Consider the following 21,135-nt stretch of genomic DNA (forward strand, 5'->3'; position numbering starts at 1 on the left):
ATCCGATACATATCTGATGTTTAGAAAGCGACTGCTGTTTGAATGGTCATGTCGCATTAAATTCGTCTTTTAATTCACTGACACAAGACAGGCGCCAATTATCACCGCCGGTGAAGCGCCCGAGAAGACATCGAGAACGCTTCTTGGCCATCCGTGTAGATGTCAGTGAAACTGTTGGGAAGACAACGTTGGAGAATCGTGAACATTTTATTTGTACTGTATAATCTGCAGATTCTGACAGAAATCTGCAACTATCCTTTGAAGCACCGCTCCTCTCTAAAACAGCAATCAGGATAATTATTAGGCCATATGTAAATAACAAAATAACTTTACAACTTAAAGCAAAATTGGGAAACGTAAAGTCCGAAACAGGTCTTTATATTAAGGGCCATCAGTCAAACAATATTGTTTGCTCTGGGTCTAAACAGAGCGCGTTGTGTGTAACGTCTTCTTTTGCGCATGCGGGCCGCTTTGAGGGTTCAGACTAGAGAACGTTTGCTGTCACATTTTATTTGTAGTGTGAACAAGCAGACAAAAAAATCGGATTTGATAAAAAATCAGAATTGAGCATTAAGACCTGCAGTGTGAATGTAGCCTTAGAGACTTCCATAGACAAAGCTTATGAACACAAGTGTTCACATGCACAGGTGTACAAAAGATACTCACAGACAATCACTATAAAGCAGATTCTCTCTCCCTTCTCTCTCCCTCTCCTTCTCCTCTATTTTTCTCTCCCTCCTTTTGTTGACTGGCCTGCAGGATTCCCCAACCTTATAAACAGTACTTTTGCATAGTGACCGAAACTAGCACCATTGATTAACTGATTAACAATGAACTATGAGATCAGTTTTAAGATTGCTGAAATGCAAATTGTCATGATCATTGATCAATTGCCTTGAGTACCATTCACAGAGTGTTGGTGAATGGCTACAGTCACAGCATTGTAAGATAGTGAAAGCTGTACTCTGGGCCCCCTCCTCCGTTCAGAGTTGTTCATTCCTATGTCATGTTAATGGCCTCTTTGACTTTCCACTTAACCCAGTGTTCCTCCCTGTCTTCCGGAAACGTTTCTCCCACTGAAAATGTTACATTTAGATGAACAGAATCAACTTCCTGCAATTTCTTTACCTGGATGATTGAGCATGTATCACCATGCATGACAATATGTACTGGACATTTACTTTCTGTTAGGCTGAAATAAAATGTAAGCAAAAAAACTCAAAGTCTCAAAACTGACATAGGAATTCATTCCTTGCCTGTAGTGGCCCAACTTAAACACACACACACACAAACAAAAAACACCTGCAGCAATCAACATAATATTTTTTTTAATCACAGCAAGCATGACTAGCTATTACAGTCAGAAATCACATATGCAAAGCAGAAATGGAAAAAAAATATCTAAATTTCTGGTCTTTAAAGGCCATATACTGTCACTGATGAAACAATTTAACTGTTCACAGGTAATATTTAAGTAAGACAAAAAAAAATAACAACACGAAGGAATCACAAATATAGGGTCTGATGTCAGGTTCAATTTAAATTTCACGAAATCCTAAACACTGTCATTGACATCAGCGTTTAACTTGAGAGTAAACACTATCCTCAGCAAACTCAGTCTTCCTCTTTCTCCTTGTTTTTCTTTCAGAGAAATGTAGTGCGGCATAGTTTAGTTCTTCATCAGCTTTAGTCTGTGTAACATTTTAAAAAGTAAAACAGTAATGTACATAGTGATATCAAGGTGTTTTTGACAAATATTAACTGAATACTAATAATTTTAATTACTTACATGATCATGTACTGCTTGGTTTGAGGTCTTGTTTGGAGTATCTGATATAGCAAAACAAATTACATTCATTACATTCTAACAAAAGAAAAATACAGTAGTGAAGTGCATCTAATGTTTCATTTAACTCACAAATTATGGTCACTGATCACTAACAAAAATTAATTATTTACATAAATTTGTTTGTATAAAAAAGTACACACAGGAACACAAATCACAACGCTACATCTCAATCGCCACAGAAAACAGTTCGTTTTACAGCAGAACTTCTGTCATGTTTGTATAATCCTGTGATGGCTGCACTTACAGCCACACAGTGGTAATACCACCATGTTAGTGTAGAGGCTTATAAGTAACATTGCATTCACATTTGTCTTTCTTTAAATATAGGAATTAATTTACAGGACAATAAATAACTGGGTTTGGTTTAGAATTAATTCACATATCCACATAACACTGCATTCTAAAATAAGTGCGCACATTTTAGTTTACACTGTTATGTATGATTAATCTTTTGTTTCTGAGTTACCTTAGTTGCAGCTGCTCCAGTCCTTGATTGAGGAGCCAAGAGGTGGAAAAGGGGCGGAGCGAGCTTTGATGGAAGACTGCTAATTGGTTCATTCCATAACTCGGGACCATGGGGGGGAATTGGAGTTCATTATGTTAGTTTCAGTTAGGTTTTGTGTGTTTTACCCCTCTGTATTTTTGTGGGCTGATCAGCCACTATTTAAGTTTCCCCTGTGTCTCGTTAAGTGGGGTCAGTTTGTTTGAGTTATCAGTAGTGTTGTCAATTTTGAGTAGAGTTCTGTTATTTTGACCTCTTTTATGGGCCCAAGATTTTGATTCTTTTTGCATGATTTAACCATTATGTTTTTGGGTTAAATAAAAATCATTTTTTTGGACTTTAACCTGTGCCTAAGTTTCCTTCACTGCTCGGTCCATCACAAATCCATACATTTTGGGTCCTAAAAACATGATAAAAAATTTTTGCATTTTAAATAATTTTAGCTTTTTATGACACTTACCTTGAAATGGTTTACATACTCTTCGGTTACAGATCAAGACAACATTTCCAAAGAGAGAAATGGCCAAGCAAACTATTAATATTGCCATTTGAATAAATCCTGATTGTGTTGGCTGCACTACAAAAAACAAACAAAAAGTCAGTTGTCAAAAACTTTTCAGCTGTGAATATTTAGTTTAGATTAAAGTACTTAACATCAAATACCTTCAATGTCCAGTTTAGTTCCATTTCCAAATAATATCTCCCACATGTGGCCACAGCACAGTAGTAAGTCCCAGCATCAGATGAGCTGACATTCTTAGAGAAGCGATAAAGACACCTCTCCTGTGAGTCTGATATTATTTCACTTTCACTGTGTCTGTTTCCATCAGTGTAGATGATGCTTGGGTGTAATTGATCTGATCCAGCTCTGAACCAGAACACATTATAATCTCTGGGACACATCTTGTCAGAGTCCGAATAGACTGAACACTGGAGAGTCACTGAATTTCCTGAATGCAGTGGATTTAACACTGTTGGCCATTGAACAACAGTATAATTTGATGCTGGCTGATTATTTCCTGTGTAATACAAGACACAAGTACATTCTTTATAACATGCCTCAAAACACTTTAAAGTGTATAAAAGTATGGCAGTGTATTACTAAGTTACCTTTAACTAACAAATATGTTCCAGTCCATTCAGGATTAATCCATTCTATCATTCCACAGTGATAGATTCCCTCATCGTCTTGGACTGCTTTCAAAATGGTCAGGTTGCTAAATTTCTTATCATAATGTGCTTGAAATCTTGATTTAAATATTTCTTGACCATACTCGGGTGCTGCCCTTTCATACAGTGACACTATTAATTTGAGAGTATCTCCGACACTCTGCTTGTACCAGTGGACTCCTCTACTGCTGACCACATTGGGCAAAGCACATGTTATGTTCGCTGGTTCACCAAGCTGAACAGTTTTCACTGGAACTAGAGTATCTGAATTAGAATACAGAAAAGTTATGGTTTTCTCTAGACATCTATTTGACATTAAATTCTCAATTTGAACATCTTTAGTAAAGTTAAATGCACACTTACATCCTTGATGAAGTAAAAGCAATATAATCCATAACATGACCATCGTGACACTGCTCCTTGTTGAGGACTTGGCTGGTATTTCACTGAATGAAGAGGTGAAATCACTGTATTCGGTAAGACAGTAAAATGCTGCTGATTGGTCAGTACAGAATAGATTCAAATGTAGACTTCCTGTCACATTTGCCTCCTCCTGGGCTTTGCAAAAGCTCTCATCTTCTTTCATCTTGTATTGTAACTGCCTATTTTGTTAACTCGAACACTGTTCCCTACGGGTTATAGTTATTCTTGTTAAAAAACTATTCTTGATAATATGTAAGCACTCAAAGTATAATCAGCACAGTCCCAACTGCTTTTTTGTCTGCGGGGCAGAATGAGTGAAGTTATATGTGCAACAGCAGCTCAGTGCATGTAGATATGGCCAAAAAGACCTGCTGAGGCTCCAACAAATCATCAGAATGGGAAGAAAAGGGATTTAATCAAGCAATTTCTTAGATCTATGCCATGATTGTTAAAGATTCATCATAAACTGTCTCTAGCTCTACAAAAACAGAATATTGTTGATTATAAGCACATTTCTGCAACAACTGAGAAATTCCATGATCACATATTAAGTTAAACAGTCTCTCTCTCTCTTTTAACTAATGTAGGACCAGGATTAGGCCCTGTTGTTGTTATTCTTGGAGTTCTGCTAGGTTGTTGCATTTCTGTGATTGTGCTTCTTCTTTTGTACCCCGGAGGGATAAATGTTTGTCAGCATTGCAAAGGTGGGTTTATCGTAACTATGTGTGTGTGTGTGTGTGTGTGTGTGTGTGTGTGTGTGTGTGTGTGTGTGTAAAGATAGATTTTTAAACTAAAATTATATTTAAGATCCAAATATATGTTTCAGTTTATCATACCTGGACAACAACAAGAACACATAATTACAATAAAATAAATCACTGCATTTATATAACCTTGTTACATGATTCTAGTGTGAGTAAACACTCAGTGGAACACTTGTAGTCATCTTCTTCCCTTTGTGTTTTCCTATGTTATATTTTGTAGTAGATGTGTGTTTGAAAAGGAACAGTTATCATATCACAACATTGCATTGCAAAAATAAATACTAAAGATCCATCGCTTAAAACTTCTGTAGAAATAGTTGGTATAATAACATTGTATAATTAGAGAACTGGAGGTGCACTGGGCACACCACGGGAAGGAACGTGTCTGTCCATTCATTTGGATATTTTTAATGTTACCACACTATTATTCCAATCATATCACCAAATCTTATTTCTTTAGGGGAAGTACGTGCCACCAATCATGCTGGATGTGACGTGTCAAATGTGGGCCAAGCAAATGATTTGGTAAATATGCTTTTACTATATATTCTGCAGCATGCTTTTGGAAAAGAGATTAGCAAATTCATACCGACAACATATAATAAAGATATCACAATGTATTGTTAAATTTGTTACAATACAAAGTGTTGGAATAAAGTTAATAGGTGCACATACAGTTAGTTTTACAAATGAAATTGCAGAATTATTTACTGGATTAGTAGAACAAACCAACCCCGTACCATTAGAGATGGAGGCTTTAGAACTGAGCATCTTAACTGTGTTGACTGTGTTTTTAATCTAGTGTCACCTGAAGACCTGAAAATCACCAGCCTCCAATACTGATTTTCTGACTTGTCCCTTTACATTGAGAAACATTATTTGGAAATTATTCCACAATTTGTAGACCTATTTCTTTTGCAGATTGGTGAAACTTTGCCCATCATTACTTCTGAGAGACTTTAATTAAAGATGAAAATATGCAATTACTTGATTTAAAATCCACTTTGATGGAAGTAAAATTACTGAAAAATTTCATTGCGAAAAAATTATCGACCCAACCACATAGAAATGCTGATTAAAAATTCTAAGATATGTTGTAAAATATTAGAATAATCTTATAAGATTTGTTTTAAATAGTAGGAGATATATTGCACATATTTCTGACTCTTCCAATAATCTTACTTGAGTTGAAGTTGATGACATAAATTCTAAAATACCTGTAATTTCAGATGATGACGATGCTACAGTCCATTACTCCTCAGTGAGAGTAAACACTAAACAGAGGAACAGGAAGAGGAGACTCAACACAAGACTGTGTGAAGCTGCTGTTAGACAAGATTCCCACACTCAGCGCAACCATCAGCATAGGCCAAGAAGGGCAGGAGTTGTAGTCCTTTAATAGACGCTCTGGCCTTTCTAATATGTGTTAAAATAAACAGTTCCAATAAAAATGTTTTTTTTGTGTTTTCTAAAAAACACAAAAAAAACTGTTGTTCAGCTGATTCTATGGAAACACAACCTCTTTGGTTACTTTTATTAACTGCAACATAAGCTATGGTAGTATTTTGGGGGCCAACAAAACATGTTGTATAATTCACATTTCATAACCCCAAATCATTGTTGAAAAATATCAAACTAAATAAATTCCATTGGCACATTAAAGTGTTGAGTGGATTCCTATGATTCTGAAATCATCTTTTTTTCTGATCAAAATCATTTTTTTTCTTTAAATTAGTTAACTTCTTTGATATGGGGTTCCCTGGTTAAATACATCAACATTTTGCGTTAGCCTGTAATAATGATTGCAGTAGTTTTCCCAGACTTTTGGTCAGTATCACTGCTGGTGCAGGTGCACGGATCAATAAGTGGACTTAATAGGCAGGCAAACCAAGATCAGATATTAAGGTCAGATAAGCTCCTGAGTGTCAGATATTTCTCACTTTCATTATATCTGAGCTGGGTGTAATTTATCTGATCCAGTTCTTAAACAGAACACATTATGATCACCAGGAGAAATGTTTCAGAGTCAGAATAGACTGACCAGTGAAGAGTCCTTGCATCTAATGAATGGAGTGGATTTAATACTGTGGGCCACTGAACAACAGTATAGTTTGATGTCGTCTGATTGTTTTTTGCGTGATACAAAACACAAAGACATTCTTCATAATATGCTCAAACTCAATTTCTCTTCTACAAACAAAAAGTTTGGTGGGGGACCCCCTTCCAGGCTCTCCTCTGCTGTGATTGTCCCTGTGGTGGTCCTCCTGAGGCTCTTGTGTTCTGAGGGGCCTCTGAATGTCTGTGGCCCAGATCTCCTCCATGCCTACTTTATGTCCTGGGGGGCAGGGCTGTGACTCCCCACACACACTATTAGGCTACGTTCACACTGCAGGTGAAAGCGCATCAAATCCGACTTTTTTGACCCTATGCGACCCATATCCGATCATGGTATGACAGTGTGAACAGCACAAATCTGATATTTTCAAATCCGATCTGGGTCACTTACATATGTGGTACTGAATCCGATACATATCTGATGTTTTAGAAAGCGATTGCTGTTTGAACGGTCATGTCGCATTAAATTCGTCTTTTAATTCACTGACACAAGACAGGCGCCATTATCAGCGCCGGTGAAGCGCCCGAGAAGACATCGCGAATGCTTCCTGGCCATCCCGTGTAGATGTCAGTGAAACTGTTGGGAGACAACGTTGGAGAATCGTGAACATTTTATTTGTACTGTATAATCTGCAGATTCTGACAGAATCTGCAACTATCCTTTGAAGCACCGCTCCTCTCTAAAACAGCAATCAGGATAATTATTAGCCATATGTAAATAACAAAATAACTTTACAACTTAAAGCAAATTGGGAAACGTAAGTCCGAAACAGGTCTTTATATTAAGGGCCATCAGTCAAACAATATTGTTTGCTCTGGGTCTAAACAGAGCGCGTTGTGTGTGACGTCTTCTTTTGTGCATGCGGGCCGCTTTGAGGGTTCAGACTAGAGAACGTTTGCGTCACATTTTATTTGTAGTGTGAACAAGCAAACCAAAAAATCGGATTTGATCAAAATCAGAATTGAGCATTAAGACCTGCAGTGTAAATGTAGCCTTAGAGACTTCCATAGACAAAGCTTATGAACACAAGTGTTCTCACATGCACAGGTGTACAAAAAGATACTCACAGACAATCACTATAAAGCAGATTCTCTCTCCTTTCTCTCTCCTCTCCTTCTCCTCTATTTTTCTCTCCCTCTCCTTTTGTTGACTGGCCTGCAGGATTCCCCAACCTTATAAACAGTACTTTTGCATAGTGACCGAAACTAGCACCATTGATTAACTGATTAACAATGAACTATGAGATCAGTTTTAAGATTGCTGAAATGCAAATTGTCATGATCATTGATCAATTGCCTTGAGTACCATTCACAGAGTGTGGTGAATGGCTACAGTCACAGCATTGTAAGATAGTGAAAGCTGTACTCTGGGGCCCCCTCCTCCGTTCAGAGTTGTTCATTCCTATGTCATGTTAATGGCCTCTTTGACTTTCCACTTAACCCAGTGTTCCTCCCTGTCTTCCTGAAACGTTTCTCCCACTGAAAATGTTACATTTAGATGAACAGAATCAACTTCCTGGAATTTCTTTACCTGGATGATTGAGCATGTATCACCATACATGACAATATGTACTGGACATTTACTTTCTGTTAGGCTGAAATAAAATGTAAGCAAAAAAACTCAAAGTCTCAAAACTGACATAGGAATTCATTGCTTGCCTGTAGAGGCCCAACTTAAACACACACACACAAACAAAAAACACCTGCAGCAATCAACATAATATTTTGTTTTAATCACAGCAAGCATGACTAGCTATTACAGTCAGAAATCACATATGCAAAGCAGAAATGGAAAAAAAATATCTAAATTTCTGGTCTTTAAAGGCCATATACTGTCACTGATGAAACAATTTAACTGTTCACAGGTAATATTTAAGTAAGACAAAAAAAAATAACACACGAAGGAATCACAAATATAGGGTCTGATGTCAGGTTCGATTTAAATTTCACGAAATCCTAAACATTGTCATTGGCATCAGCGTTTAACTTGAGAGTAAACACTATCCTCAGCAAACTCAGTCTTCCTCTTTCTCCTTGTTTTTCTTTCAGAGAAATGCAGTGCAGCATAGTTTAGTTCTTCATCAGCTTTAGTCTGTGTAACATTGAAAAAGTAAAACATTTATATACATAGTGATATCAAGGTGTTTTTGACAAATATGAACTGAACACCAATAATTGTAATTACTTACACTATCATGTACTGCTTGGTTTGAGGTCTTGTTTGGAGTATCTGATATAGCAAAACAAATTACATTCATTACATTCTAACAAAAAAATACGGTAGTGAAGTGCATCTAATGTTTCATTTAACTCAGAATTTATTGTCACTGATCACTGAGAAAAATGAATTATTTACATAAATTTGTTTGTATAATTGAAGTACACACAGGAACACAAATAAAAATGGTACACCTCAATCACCATTGAAAACATGTACAGTAATTGACTCTTTATAGCTTTACAGTATAACTTCTGTCATGTTTCTATAATCCATAGATTTGGGGTCTTAAAAATGTGACTGAAATAATTTTAGCATTTTAAATAATTTCAGCTTTTTATAAGACTTACCTTGAAATGGTTTACATACTCTTCGGTTGCAAATCAAGACAACATTTCCAAAGAGAGAAATGGCCAAGCAAACTATTAATATTGCCATTTGAATAAATGCTGATTGTGTTGGCTGCACTACAAAAAACAAACCAAAAATCAATTCTCAAAAACTGTTATCAGCTTGGAATATATAGTATAAAGTACTTAACATCAAATACCTTCAATGTCCAGTTTAGTTCCATTTCCAAATAATATCTCCCCACATGTGGCCACAGCACAGTAGTAAGTCCCAGCATCAGATGAGCTGACATTCTTAGAGAAGCGATAAAGACACCTCTCCTGTGAGTCTGATATTATCTCACTTTCACTGTGTCTGTTTCCATCAGTGTAGATGATGCTTGGGTGTAATTGATCTGATCCAGCTCTGAACCAGAACACATTATAATCTCTGGGACACATCTTGTCAGAGTCCGAATAGACTGAACACTGGAGAGTCACTGAATTTCCTGAACGCAGTGGATTTAACAGTGTTGGCCACTGAACAACAGTATAATTTGATGCTGGCTGATTATTTCCTGTGTAATACAAGACACAAAAACATTCTTCATAACACGCCCTGAAACACTTTAAAGTTTATAAAAGTACGGCAGTGTATTACTAACTTACCTTTTACTAACAAATATGTTCCAGTCCATTCAGGATTAATCCACTCTATGATTCCACAGTGATAGATTCCCTCATCGTCTTGGACTGCTTTCAAAATGGTCAGGTTGCTAAATTTCTTATCATAATGTGTTTGAAATCTTGATTTAAATATTTCTTGACCATACTGAGGTGTTGCAGTTTCAAACAGTGTGACTATTAATTTGAGAGTATCTCCGACACTCTGCCTGTACCAGTGGACTCCTCTAATGTTGACCACATCGGGCAAAGCACATGTTAAGTTTGCTGGTTCACCAAGCTGAACAATTTTCACTGGAACTAGAGTATCTGAATTAGAATATAGAAAAGTTATGGTTTTCTCCACACATCTATTTGACATTAAATTCTCAATTTAGAACATCTTTAGTAAAGTTAAATGCACACTTACATCCTTGATGAAGAAAAAGCAACATAATCCATAACATGACCATCGTGACACTGCTCCTTGTTGAGGACTTGGCTGGTATTTCACAGAATGAAGGAGGTGAAATCACTGTATTCGGTAAGACAGTAAAATGCTGCTGATTGGTCAGTACAGAATAGATTCAAATGTAGACTTCCTGTCACATTTGCCTCCTCCTGGGCTTTGCAAAAGCTCTCATCTTCTTTCATCTTGTATTGCAACTGCCTATTTTGTTAACTAGAACACTGTTCCCTATGGGTTATAGTTATTCTTGTTAAAAACTTTTCTTAATAAATCTTAAGCACTAAAAGAGTAATCAGCACAGTCCCAACTGCTGTTTGTGGCATTTACTGCAAGAAATACCTCAGAAATACTTCAGAAAATCACCACATTTTGCATTTCAAAGGAAAGTGTGTACGTTCATTGTTCATTTTGACTGATCATTGCATTTTTTACCTTAAAAGAGCTGACGAGAAGGCCTGAATACATGTTGCGTGCCTGAAGCAAATGGTTTAGCCTCTTCAAAAACCAAAGCTTATGGGCATTTTTGAGAGCAAATTACATATTAAACAGGTCAGTAGCTGTTTAAACACCCAACACCAAAAACCAAAAAAAAGGCATAGTAAAAAGTCATTTTGATGGGTGTACTGACTCCAAAGGAGTTGAGTTTCCTAAGGAGGTATAGCCGTTGGTGGCACCTCCTGAGAATCTCCTCTGTGTTGGCAGAGAATTTCAGGAGGTTGTCAAAAATGGTTCCCAGGTATTTCTACTCCTCAACTACCTCAACTGGCTTCCCGTGGATGGCGGTGGTGACTGAAGCAGCCAGATCCCTCTGACTACTGGAGAAGGTCACCACCATCTCTTTGGTTTTGCTCACGTTCAGTTAAAGTTTGGAGCTGTCACACCCCTCTACAAACTCCTGAAGAGCAGGCCTGTGGTGTTGTGAGGGGCCTGACAGCAGTGACAGGAGAACTGTGTCGACAGCATATTTCACCAGGTGACAGTTGGGCTGTGTGGATCTGCAGTCATCGGTGTAGAGGATGAAGAGCAGGGGGAGAGCACACAGCCCTGGGGGGAGCCAGTGGAGGTGGAACAGAGACCAGAAAGAGAGTTGTTGACCCGAACTTTCTGAGTCCTGTTGGTCAAAAAGTCCAATATCCACAGGATTAGCTGATCATCCAGGTGAAATCGGGAGGAAAGTTTAGTGGTCAGGATATGAGGCTGCAGAGTGTTGAATGCTGATGAGAAATCAGCAAACAGAAATCTGGCAGAGGAGTCAGGGAGCTCCAGATGTTCGCGGGTGGAGTCCAAGATGAAGATTTTTGCATCATGGACACCTCTGCGTGCACGGTAAGAGAACTGGAGTGGGTCCATCAGGGGGTCAATTGCTCTTACGATATGCTGTTTTATGATCTTCTCCATGTCCTTCATCACCAGGGAGGTGAGGGCCACAGGACGAAGATCGTTCAGAGACTTTGGGTTGTTTCTTTTGGGGATGGGGATGACTGTGGAGTGTTTCCACAGCTGGGGGACGGTGTGACTGTCAATTGAGTGTTGAAATAGAGTCCAGAACACACTTCCTTGTTGCCACAGTGCCTCAGAACTCGACTGCTGATGTTGTCAGGGCCGGGTGAGCTCCTCTCCCTGGTCCTCCTGAGGGCTCACACCATGTCCTCAGTCCTGAGGGTGAGTGCAGACCTGCCAAGTTTGAGTGAGGATCTGGACTCCTCAAGCTGGGTGATATTGTCCGTCTCAAACCTGGTGTAGAAAGCGTTGAGGTTGTCAGGGAGGGAGGAGGGGTTGCTGCCCTCCACCTGGATGGTTCTGGGGGTGGTGCCCACAGTATTCACAGAGGCCATGATTTTGAAGCCCTACCAGGCTGAGCAGAGGTCCCCTGTGGTGAATTATTTTTCACCTGTGTTTTTATACTCCAGTTTAGCAGTTTTTATGGCCTTCTTGACCTCCCTGTTGACCTACTTTTTATCCAGTGCAGAGCCGGTGAAGAAAATCCTGTTTTTTAATTTATTAAGGATTTCCTTGAGCTCCTTGGTGATCCAGGGTTTGTTGTTTTTGAGGGGATAATGTTGTCAACACAGAACACACTCAGACAAAAACTGGTTCACCCGAAAGACAAAACTTCAAAACTTCAAAACCCTGGCTGATTGGGACCCACACCCATCAGAACTGAAGAAGCTTCTCGGATGAGAGGTGAAACGTCTTCAAGCAACTCAAAGAAGTCCAGACGCTTTTCTTTGCAAACTCCTTTGACTTCAAAACACAAACTTAACAACGTGGTGTAAGCTGTACAGTGCAGCGAGTAATGCCCAGACCTCTACATTGGAGAGACCAAACAGCCACTTCACAAGCGTATGGCACAACATAGAAGAGCCACCTCCACAGGACAAGACTCAGCAGTCCATCTGCATCTTAAGGATAAAGGACACTCTTTCGAGGATGCCAATGTTCACATTTTGGACAGAGAGGACAGATGGTTTGAAAGAGGAGTGAAAGAATGGTAAATGGCCTGTATTTTGTATAGCGCTTTACTAGTCCCTAAGGACCCCAAAGCGCTTTACACCTCCAGTCATCCACCCATTCATGCACACATTCACACACTGGTGATGGCAAGCTACGTTGTAGCCACAGCTACCCTGGGGCGCACTGACAGAGGCGAGGCTGCCGGACACTGGCGCCACCGGGCCCTCTGACCACCACCAGTAGGCAACGGGTGAAGTGTCTTGCCCAAGGACACAACGACCGAGACTGGCCAAGCCGGGGCTCGAACCGGCAATCTTCCGATTACAAAGCGAGCTCCCAACTCTTGAGCCACGATCGCCCTAGAAGCCATCTATGTCCACTGTGAGCGACCATCTTTGAACAGAGGTGGTGGTTTACGACACCAACTGTCTGCCATCTATAATCCAGTTTTGAGTTCCCTCCCCAGACGCCTTAACGCCCACTCACATCCTGGGCCATCTGACCTCAGGAAATCGCATGATAAGGTGGGGCCAGGTTTCACAATGAGCTCACCCGAAACCCTGGCTGATTGGGACCCACACCCATTTTCACACCTTGGCTCAGGTGATTAGAGGATCATCAGGGGGTTCTTTTGTCCCTCTTTGGGGGGAAACTCCCACTGGGTTTAAATCTGGGACTCTCCACCATTTGACCTTAGAACTGAAGAAGCTTCTCGGATAAGAGGTGAAACGTCTTCAAGCAACTTAAAGAAGTCCAGACGCTTTTCTTTGCAAGCTCCTTTGACTACGATGACCTGGATGACTGAGAACCTTCACAGACATATGTCCGACAGAGTGTGCTTAAGTCTAAAACTTAAATGACCATAACTGAAGGTTGCGAAATGCATCAAAGGGATTGTTTGTGATGTGTGGACCATTTTGCTATACAGCTATTTAGCGAGCTTCCAGTTCAGATAACAAATGTATTCTTTTTTTGTTGTTTTCTTTTGTGTATTTGCAAATTAGGGAAAGGTCATAATCGCAAAAAGTTAATTCTGTTCATCTTGACGTAGTGTTTCTGAAATAACTGAAACTAGCACCACTGGCGAAAACTGCAAATTGTAATGACCATTGATTAACAACTACTGATCAAAGAAAATTGATCATTGATCATCGACCATGAGTACCATTCACAGATATTTGGGGAACGGCTGCAATCACAGCATTGTGAGATGGTGAAAGATGTACCCTTAGGCCCCCTCTTCGATTCAGAGATAGTCTTTCCCTTTTAAAGAAAATGGCCTTCTTGACTCCCTGCTCAAACCAGCATTCCTCCCTGTCCAGGATAAGGGATGGTACCGGTATCCAGTGTCATTATGGCACCGGTTCTGACATAAACGGTAGTAACCAGACCGAAAAGCAGCGCACATTTCAGTGCTTTATTTCGGTGCTTTTTTTTTCCTGAGATGTCATACAGTTTGGATTCTAGCCAATCATTTACCTTTCCAAGGATAGTAGGCGGGTCCAGGTATGTACATTCTTTTAGAGCAGAGCTACAGATTAAAAATGCCCAAGGCGAAGCGGTCAAAAGTCTGGCTGTACTTCACAACAAAAGATGCAAACTCAGCAGTCTGCAACAAGTGCTTTAAGGTGATACTGTGCAAAGGAGGTAACACCTCAAATCTGATGAAACACCTGGCGACGCATAGTGTTTTTTAAAAGCCGAGAAATGCACCATATTTGATAGCTTGCTGCAAGACCTCACATCGAGCACATCTACTGTGGGTGTGGTGCCCGTTATCGGACCCGGAGTTAGCAACATCCCCCAAGAACCCAAAGAGGAGAGTCCTGGCCCCTAGCCCTGCCAGTGTGGCAGAAATGATGACGGATGATGATGGCAGCAGCAGCCGTTCTTCTCTGCGTGAGTAGCTTAATGTTGTTCGTGTGTAATTTACGTTGAGTAGGCTAACCACGTTATTAAATTAATGCACGTAAGGTGAACTAGCAAACACCGTCGTAGTTACATGCGGCTGTCTTCTTGTTTGATGGCAGATAGTCCCTTCACCCTGGCCAAAAGGCTAAATGACCAAAGAAAAAGTGGAAAACAGTTAAACATGAGAGGTTTTTGGACAAAGTTTGTGTTTTTTCCATTCTTTAAGCACTGCTTCCAGCCAGGAGTGATATGCCCTATAGCTGCAGAAAAGGCTAACATTGTTATTTTTTTACAAAAAAACAGCTAAACATGACAGGTTTTTGGACAAAGTTTGTGTTCTCCATTCTTTAAGCACCGGTTCGAGCACTGTTTAAGCACCGGCACCGTTTCAAAAGTACCGGTTGGCACCGGTATCTGATAAAACCTAAACGATACCCATCAATATCCAGGATGTGTACATTCTCATCATTGAAAGATTGGCCACTGACTGTAGGTGTGAATAAACTGCGGAGTTCTGGCCTTACGAGGTGGCTCTACTGTATTGTGCTGTCTATTTAGCCAGAGGTTGTTTGGTTTCCCCGATGTATAAATCATGGCAATCCTCCTGACACTTTACAGCGTACACTACAGTGGCTTGCAAAAGTATTCGGCCCCCTTGAACTTTTCCACATTTTGTCACATTACAGCCACAAACATGAATCAGTTTTATTGGAATTCCACGTGAAAGACCAATGCAAAGTGGTGTACACGTGAGAAGTGGAACGAAAATCATACATGATTCCAAACATTTTTTACAAATAAATAACTGCAAAGTGGGGTGTGCGTAATTATTCAGCCCCCTGAGTCAATACTTTGTAGAACCACCTTTTGCTGCAATTACAGCTGCCAGTCTTTTAGGGTATGTCTCTACCTGCTTTGCACATCTAAAGACTGAAATTCTTGCCCATTCTTCTTTGCAAAACAGCTTCAGCTCAGTCAGATTAGATGGACAGCGTTTGTGAACAGCAGTTTTCAGATCTTGCCACAGATTCTCGATTGGATTTAGACACCAGACAGGTCAGGGATAAAGTTGTTGAGAAATTTAAAGCAGGCTTAGGCTACAAAAAGATTTCCCAAGCCTTGAACATCCACGGAGCACTGTTCAAGTGATCATTCAGAAATGGAAGGAGTATGGCACAACTGTAAACCTACCAAGACAAGGCCGTCCACCTAAACTCACAGGCCGAACAAGGAGAGCGCTGATCAGAAATGCAGCCAAGAGGCCCATGGTGACTCTGGACGAGCTGCAGAGATCTACAGCTCAGGTGGGGGAATCTGTCCATAGGACAACTATTAGTCGTGCACTGCACAAAGTTGGCCTTTATGGAAGAGTGGCAAGAAGAAAGCCATTGTTAACAGAAAACCATAAGAAGTCCCGTTTGCAGTTTGCCATAAGCCATGTGGGGACACAGCAAACATGTGGAAGAAGGTGCTCTGGTCAGATGAGACCAAAATGGAACTTTTTGGCCAAAATGCAAAACGCTATGTGTGGTGGAAAACTAACACTGCACATCACTCTGAACACACCATCCCCACTGTCAAATATGGTGGTGGCAGCATCATGCTCTGGGGGTGCTTCTCTTCAGCAGGGACAGGGAAGCTGGTCAGAGTTGATGGGAGGATGGATGGAGCCAAATACAGGGCAATCTTGGAAGAAAACCTCTTGGAGTCTGCAAAAGACTTGAGACTGGGGCGAGATTCACCTTCCAGCAGGACAATGACCCTAAACATAAAGCCAGCGCAACAATGGAATGGTTTAAAACAAACATATCCATGTGTTAGAATGGCCCAGTCAAAGTCCAGATCTAAATCCAATCGAGAATCTGTGGTAAGATCTGAAAACTGCTGTTCACAAACGCTGTCCATCTAATCTGACTAAGCTGGAGCTGTTTTGCAAAGAAGAATGGGCAAGGATTTCAGTCTCTAGATGTGCAAAGCTGGTAGAGACATACCCTAAAAGACTGGCAGCTGTAATTGCAGCAAAGGTGGTTCTACAAAGTATTGACTCAGGGGCGAATACTTTTGCAAGCCACTGTATATTACTCTGTTTGTGTTGGGGGACCCGATCCTTAGAGTGGACCAATTTTTGGTGCAGCATGTTTTGAGGTTTAAAAGCCACAGAGCTGAGGTGTTTAGAGAAAATGCTTCTCAACTGTTCCAATACTCTTGACACATAAGGGATCACTAAGGGTTTTCCCTTAGGCAGCAGTCATCCTTCTTGTGTCCTGGATTGCCTGGAGCTTTCATTGGTTAATGGTATACATCACCTTTTAAATGTTCCACATTACTGATGGAAATCTCACAGTCTAAGAAGGCTAACCTGTCATTTTCATATCCTCCTGGTGAACTTGATGTGTTTGTCCACAGAGTTAATGTGATTAGTGAATTGTGGTAGTTCCTGAGATTTGAGTTTCACGCAGGCGTCATCCACATACCTGAACCAATGACTTGGTGGTGTTCCAGGGTAGGATAACAAAGCCCTCTTTTCCACCTCTTCCATGCACAAGTTTTCCACACTGGGTGAAACAGAGGAACCCATGGCCCACCCATGTTCCACCTGTAGTATTCATCCTATATATGAAATTTAGGAATTAAGACACAGTTCCAAGACCAAACACACTTGGTTGGTGCTGAGAGTGGTCCTTTTGCTGAGGTTGGGGTCATCCTGTTATCTCTTACTACCTCCACTGCTTCAATGACTGGAAGACAAGTGAAAAGAGATGTAACATAATACAAGACCATTGTTTCATCTGCTTCCATAATGACATTGCTCGTCTTCTCAACTAAATTCAAGGTGTTCTGGAAGTGGTTTTTAGAGCTGCCTACAAACGGGTTGAGGATCGAACTAGAAATTTGTTCTAGGTAAATGAGCTGATCATACAGACAGTTGGTTTAAAGGTACACCCTGTTTATATATCTTCAATAAACCATACAGACTAGCTTTTCCTGGGTATAGCCTATGGATGAGGTCCATTCAGTAACATTGTCTTGCTCTAACTGCTTCAGACAGTGCTCATAAGTACTTTGTACCTGAGCAGTAACAGGACTTCTCATTACAATCTTTCTGGTTTAGCAAAGCTGTGCATCTACCCTGTCTGCCAAAAGGATGATAATGTTGTTGTATTTACTGAGTGATGTGAGTGCCTTCCTCTCTCCATGCTGATGTTCAATCTAGGGCTTTGGCATTACTGAGACAGGCTAACTTTTGTCCACAGCTGCTCTGTTCTATGTCTGCAATGTTGTTGTTTGAATTGCTTGTTCTGTGGCTGTGATCAGTTCCACTACTGGGACTTTAATGTTGCTTAAGCAACCAACACTTTCATTATAGTTTACCCCTTTAGAAACATTTCTGTTGTCAGAAATTGGAATAATTATTGTTTATTACAAATATATATAAACAAAAACACTTTGCAGTGGCTCAAAATATACTGTTAACAAAAACTGCATAAATTGTCCAAAATTAATGTACTTCTTCACTTCTGATCGTTGTGTTTAGATGCCATCGTGACCAGCTATTTCAGCTAGCTTCACATTATGTTTCACTCTACATTCCATACTTCTAGTCTTTAGCATGTATAACACAACAAAAAAAATACTGCACTGTGCAAAATGTTGTGCCACTACTCATTTCTTATATTTTAGTACCAAAATGGGAAATAGCAGACTGACTGACTGCCAAAGTTGATGAAAACATATTATATAAGACACAAATTGAGCTTATATGATTCTGATGACCTTGAAAGTGAATATTTGGTAGGTAGTTTTCAAAGCCAAGCCCTTTTTAAACTATCCTGTGCTTCTCCAATTTCCTTAAATTTCCAATAAACCATGCAACGATTCCACAAGTTTTTGGGAAACGCCTTATTTCCTGTCACGCTGTGACTGTAACAAAAAATACAATTCAAAATTGGTTCTTTGCTAAATCATCTATTATGTGTCAGTGGTTCACACCCTAAGTTAGGTTAAGTCAGTACTTAGTGACTGAAGAAAAAAAAAATCTGGAATACAATGAGTGCAAAACAGTAAAACTTGTCCAAAGTAAAACTTTTGAAAGACCTTCAAAAAGTCTGCGGAACAGCTGCTCAAGAGCACTTTTAAAAAATTCTAATAAAGTTGAACTGTGAAACTTAAAATTTTGTTCAAAGTCCCTTTTGTCAAGCTCGGTGCAACAGACTGCCACAAAATATGTTAAGACCCCACCATAACATATGCTTGCTTACAAAAAGGTAAAAGTGTATCTGCACGGAAGAATTCGCTTGTTGCACTTCGCTTTGCCGTGCATTACTTGTCATCAACTATAAGTTGTTGACAGGCATTCCAGACTCTGGTTGCCAAGGTAACCTGCTAGTGTATATACCAAGCTGTCATATGTCAGACAACCATATGATTGATTTGAACCAGGAACCTTCATGTGAAATGACAGTGAACAGTGCACCACCGTACTGCCCATACACTCACATATGTTACAGTACAGTTTTAACTTCAGTCCCACTGAATTTTCCTAAAGACGTGAGATAAGTCTGAAGCTGAACAAGTGTCACAATCACCCAATAAAGTTATTTTACTGTGATTTTTAAATTCATTCTTGATGCGCCCATAATTAATGACAGACGCCAAAAAATGTAGGCCTACTTCTGACATGAAGAATGCAATTTGATGTCCTTCTAGTTTATTTGTGTTGTGTTAACTATTGTACAACTGAGTCCATTAAATAAACAAAACAAAAGTCAGTAACTTTTTATTCATTTCAAATCAACATATACTGACTGAGATATTTTCAAAACATGAAGGTCATAATTGAATAAAATGAACACAAAATAAAAGCATGCATCAACATTTTAAAAAGTAGCCATGCTGAACACTTAAAGAAATTGCATAAAATAGATTTTTTCATTTCATGTAATATAATTGTATATAAATACACTATTTTCTTTCTGTCTACTAAGAAGGAAGTAATACATCCACTGTTTCCATCTTTCCTTTTTATAGATGACATGGAGAAATAAATCCAGATACAAGAATATCTAGAAACATGTCAAAAGAAGAGAAGAGAAAAGCTCCACAAAAAAAAAAAAAAAAAAAATCATTCATAGATGGCTTTCATAGCAATTACGTCTATTGGGAAAACTTAACAGTGAAAATTATCATTGTAACTATTTATTTCTGTCAACAAAATTATCGATAAACATGGAAAAGAAAATTAGGTTAGCTAGAAGAACAAGTACATTTCTAACCCAACTAAAAAGGCAAGAGTTATATTTGTCTATATATCAATCCAGCTCAAGAGCCTTCAAATCATTTCTCATCTTCTGCAGGTTCTGTAGTCCTGTATCTAGTCTTTGTTCCTGTATCTAATTTTTCCACAAGAGAAAATTGCTACAGAATAAACCAATGAGTCGTCATCTGTCTGATGAAAAAAACAAAAAAATGGTGAGACTTATTTACAAAGGCATGCATTAAAAGATACTGAAAACTTGGTCCTGATATTTTTCAGCATTACCTGCAAAATTTCCTGATCTCCTTTTGCTGTCAGATTTGTTTGCAAAGCAACTGCATCTGTGTTGATAGACAAAATCACAACACAAATGTGAGTCCAGTTTTATTGAATAATGTTTGTTAGAATGATGCGGCCAAGATGTGGTTTGGGCCACGTTGCAAGACCATAAACCTTGTCAGACACAAAGTAATAAAACAGAATATGATGATGGGAAGTATCCAATTACAGAGGAATAAAATCTGGAGCTGTTGGTGACGCGTAGCATTGTTGCTGAATTTTGGAAAGTGTGCGAATTTTTGTGCCAATGTTTAAATAATGGGAATTCAATCCCATTTGTTCTAATGTGCATTAATAGATATCGTTATGAAATAAGAAATGAAAAAAATACATGCTACAATAAATAGCTTTATGAGTTCAGCTTAAAATAATATTTGTGTCCCTAAGATCAACTCAAACAGATTCAGTTGGTTGTAGAAGATTTAAAGTGGATTATATAGGTTGGGTATCATTAAAATATACAGAGTACTTGCAGTAAAAAGTCATTGTAGGCTTTAAAAGTTTAAAATACTGCTTAAAATAATACACATAATAACACAGATAGATAATCATACATAACACAGATAGGTAATAATGTATATTTTAAGTGTTTCGCAGCTCTATTATAGGTATCAGATCAATATCATCAATATCAGCTTGAATTTTACTTGGTGTCAGATTGGAAAGGAAATCAGT

General features: G+C 39.2%; 2 protein-coding genes across 2 annotated transcripts; both read right to left on the reverse strand.

The window, feature by feature from the left end:
• Positions 1–1,574: 1,574 nt before the first annotated feature.
• Positions 1,575–3,953, reverse strand: LOC102078588 (uncharacterized). The gene is given in 7 exon segments (XM_019353997.2): positions 1,575–1,691; positions 1,790–1,830; positions 2,812–2,928; positions 3,015–3,053; positions 3,056–3,370; positions 3,462–3,785; positions 3,885–3,953. Coding segments are annotated over 7 exon segments (996 nt in total). The 5' UTR covers positions 3,928–3,953.
• Positions 3,954–8,746: 4,793 nt separating this feature from the next.
• LOC102080814 (uncharacterized) lies at positions 8,747–10,595 on the reverse strand. The gene is made up of 6 exons (XM_019353999.2): positions 10,464–10,595; positions 10,040–10,363; positions 9,592–9,948; positions 9,392–9,508; positions 9,013–9,053; positions 8,747–8,915 (listed from the first exon to the last, which is right to left on the reverse strand). Exons 1-6 carry the CDS (start codon positions 10,504–10,506, stop codon positions 8,799–8,801), a joined length of 999 nt encoding a protein of 332 aa, XP_019209544.1. The 5' UTR covers positions 10,507–10,595; the 3' UTR covers positions 8,747–8,798.
• Between the last annotated feature and the right edge of the window lie 10,540 nt (positions 10,596–21,135).

The sequence above is a fragment of the Oreochromis niloticus genome, unplaced genomic scaffold (assembly GCF_001858045.2).
Source record: "Oreochromis niloticus isolate F11D_XX unplaced genomic scaffold, O_niloticus_UMD_NMBU tig00007471_pilon, whole genome shotgun sequence".
Taxonomy (NCBI): Eukaryota; Metazoa; Chordata; class Actinopteri; order Cichliformes; family Cichlidae; genus Oreochromis; species Oreochromis niloticus.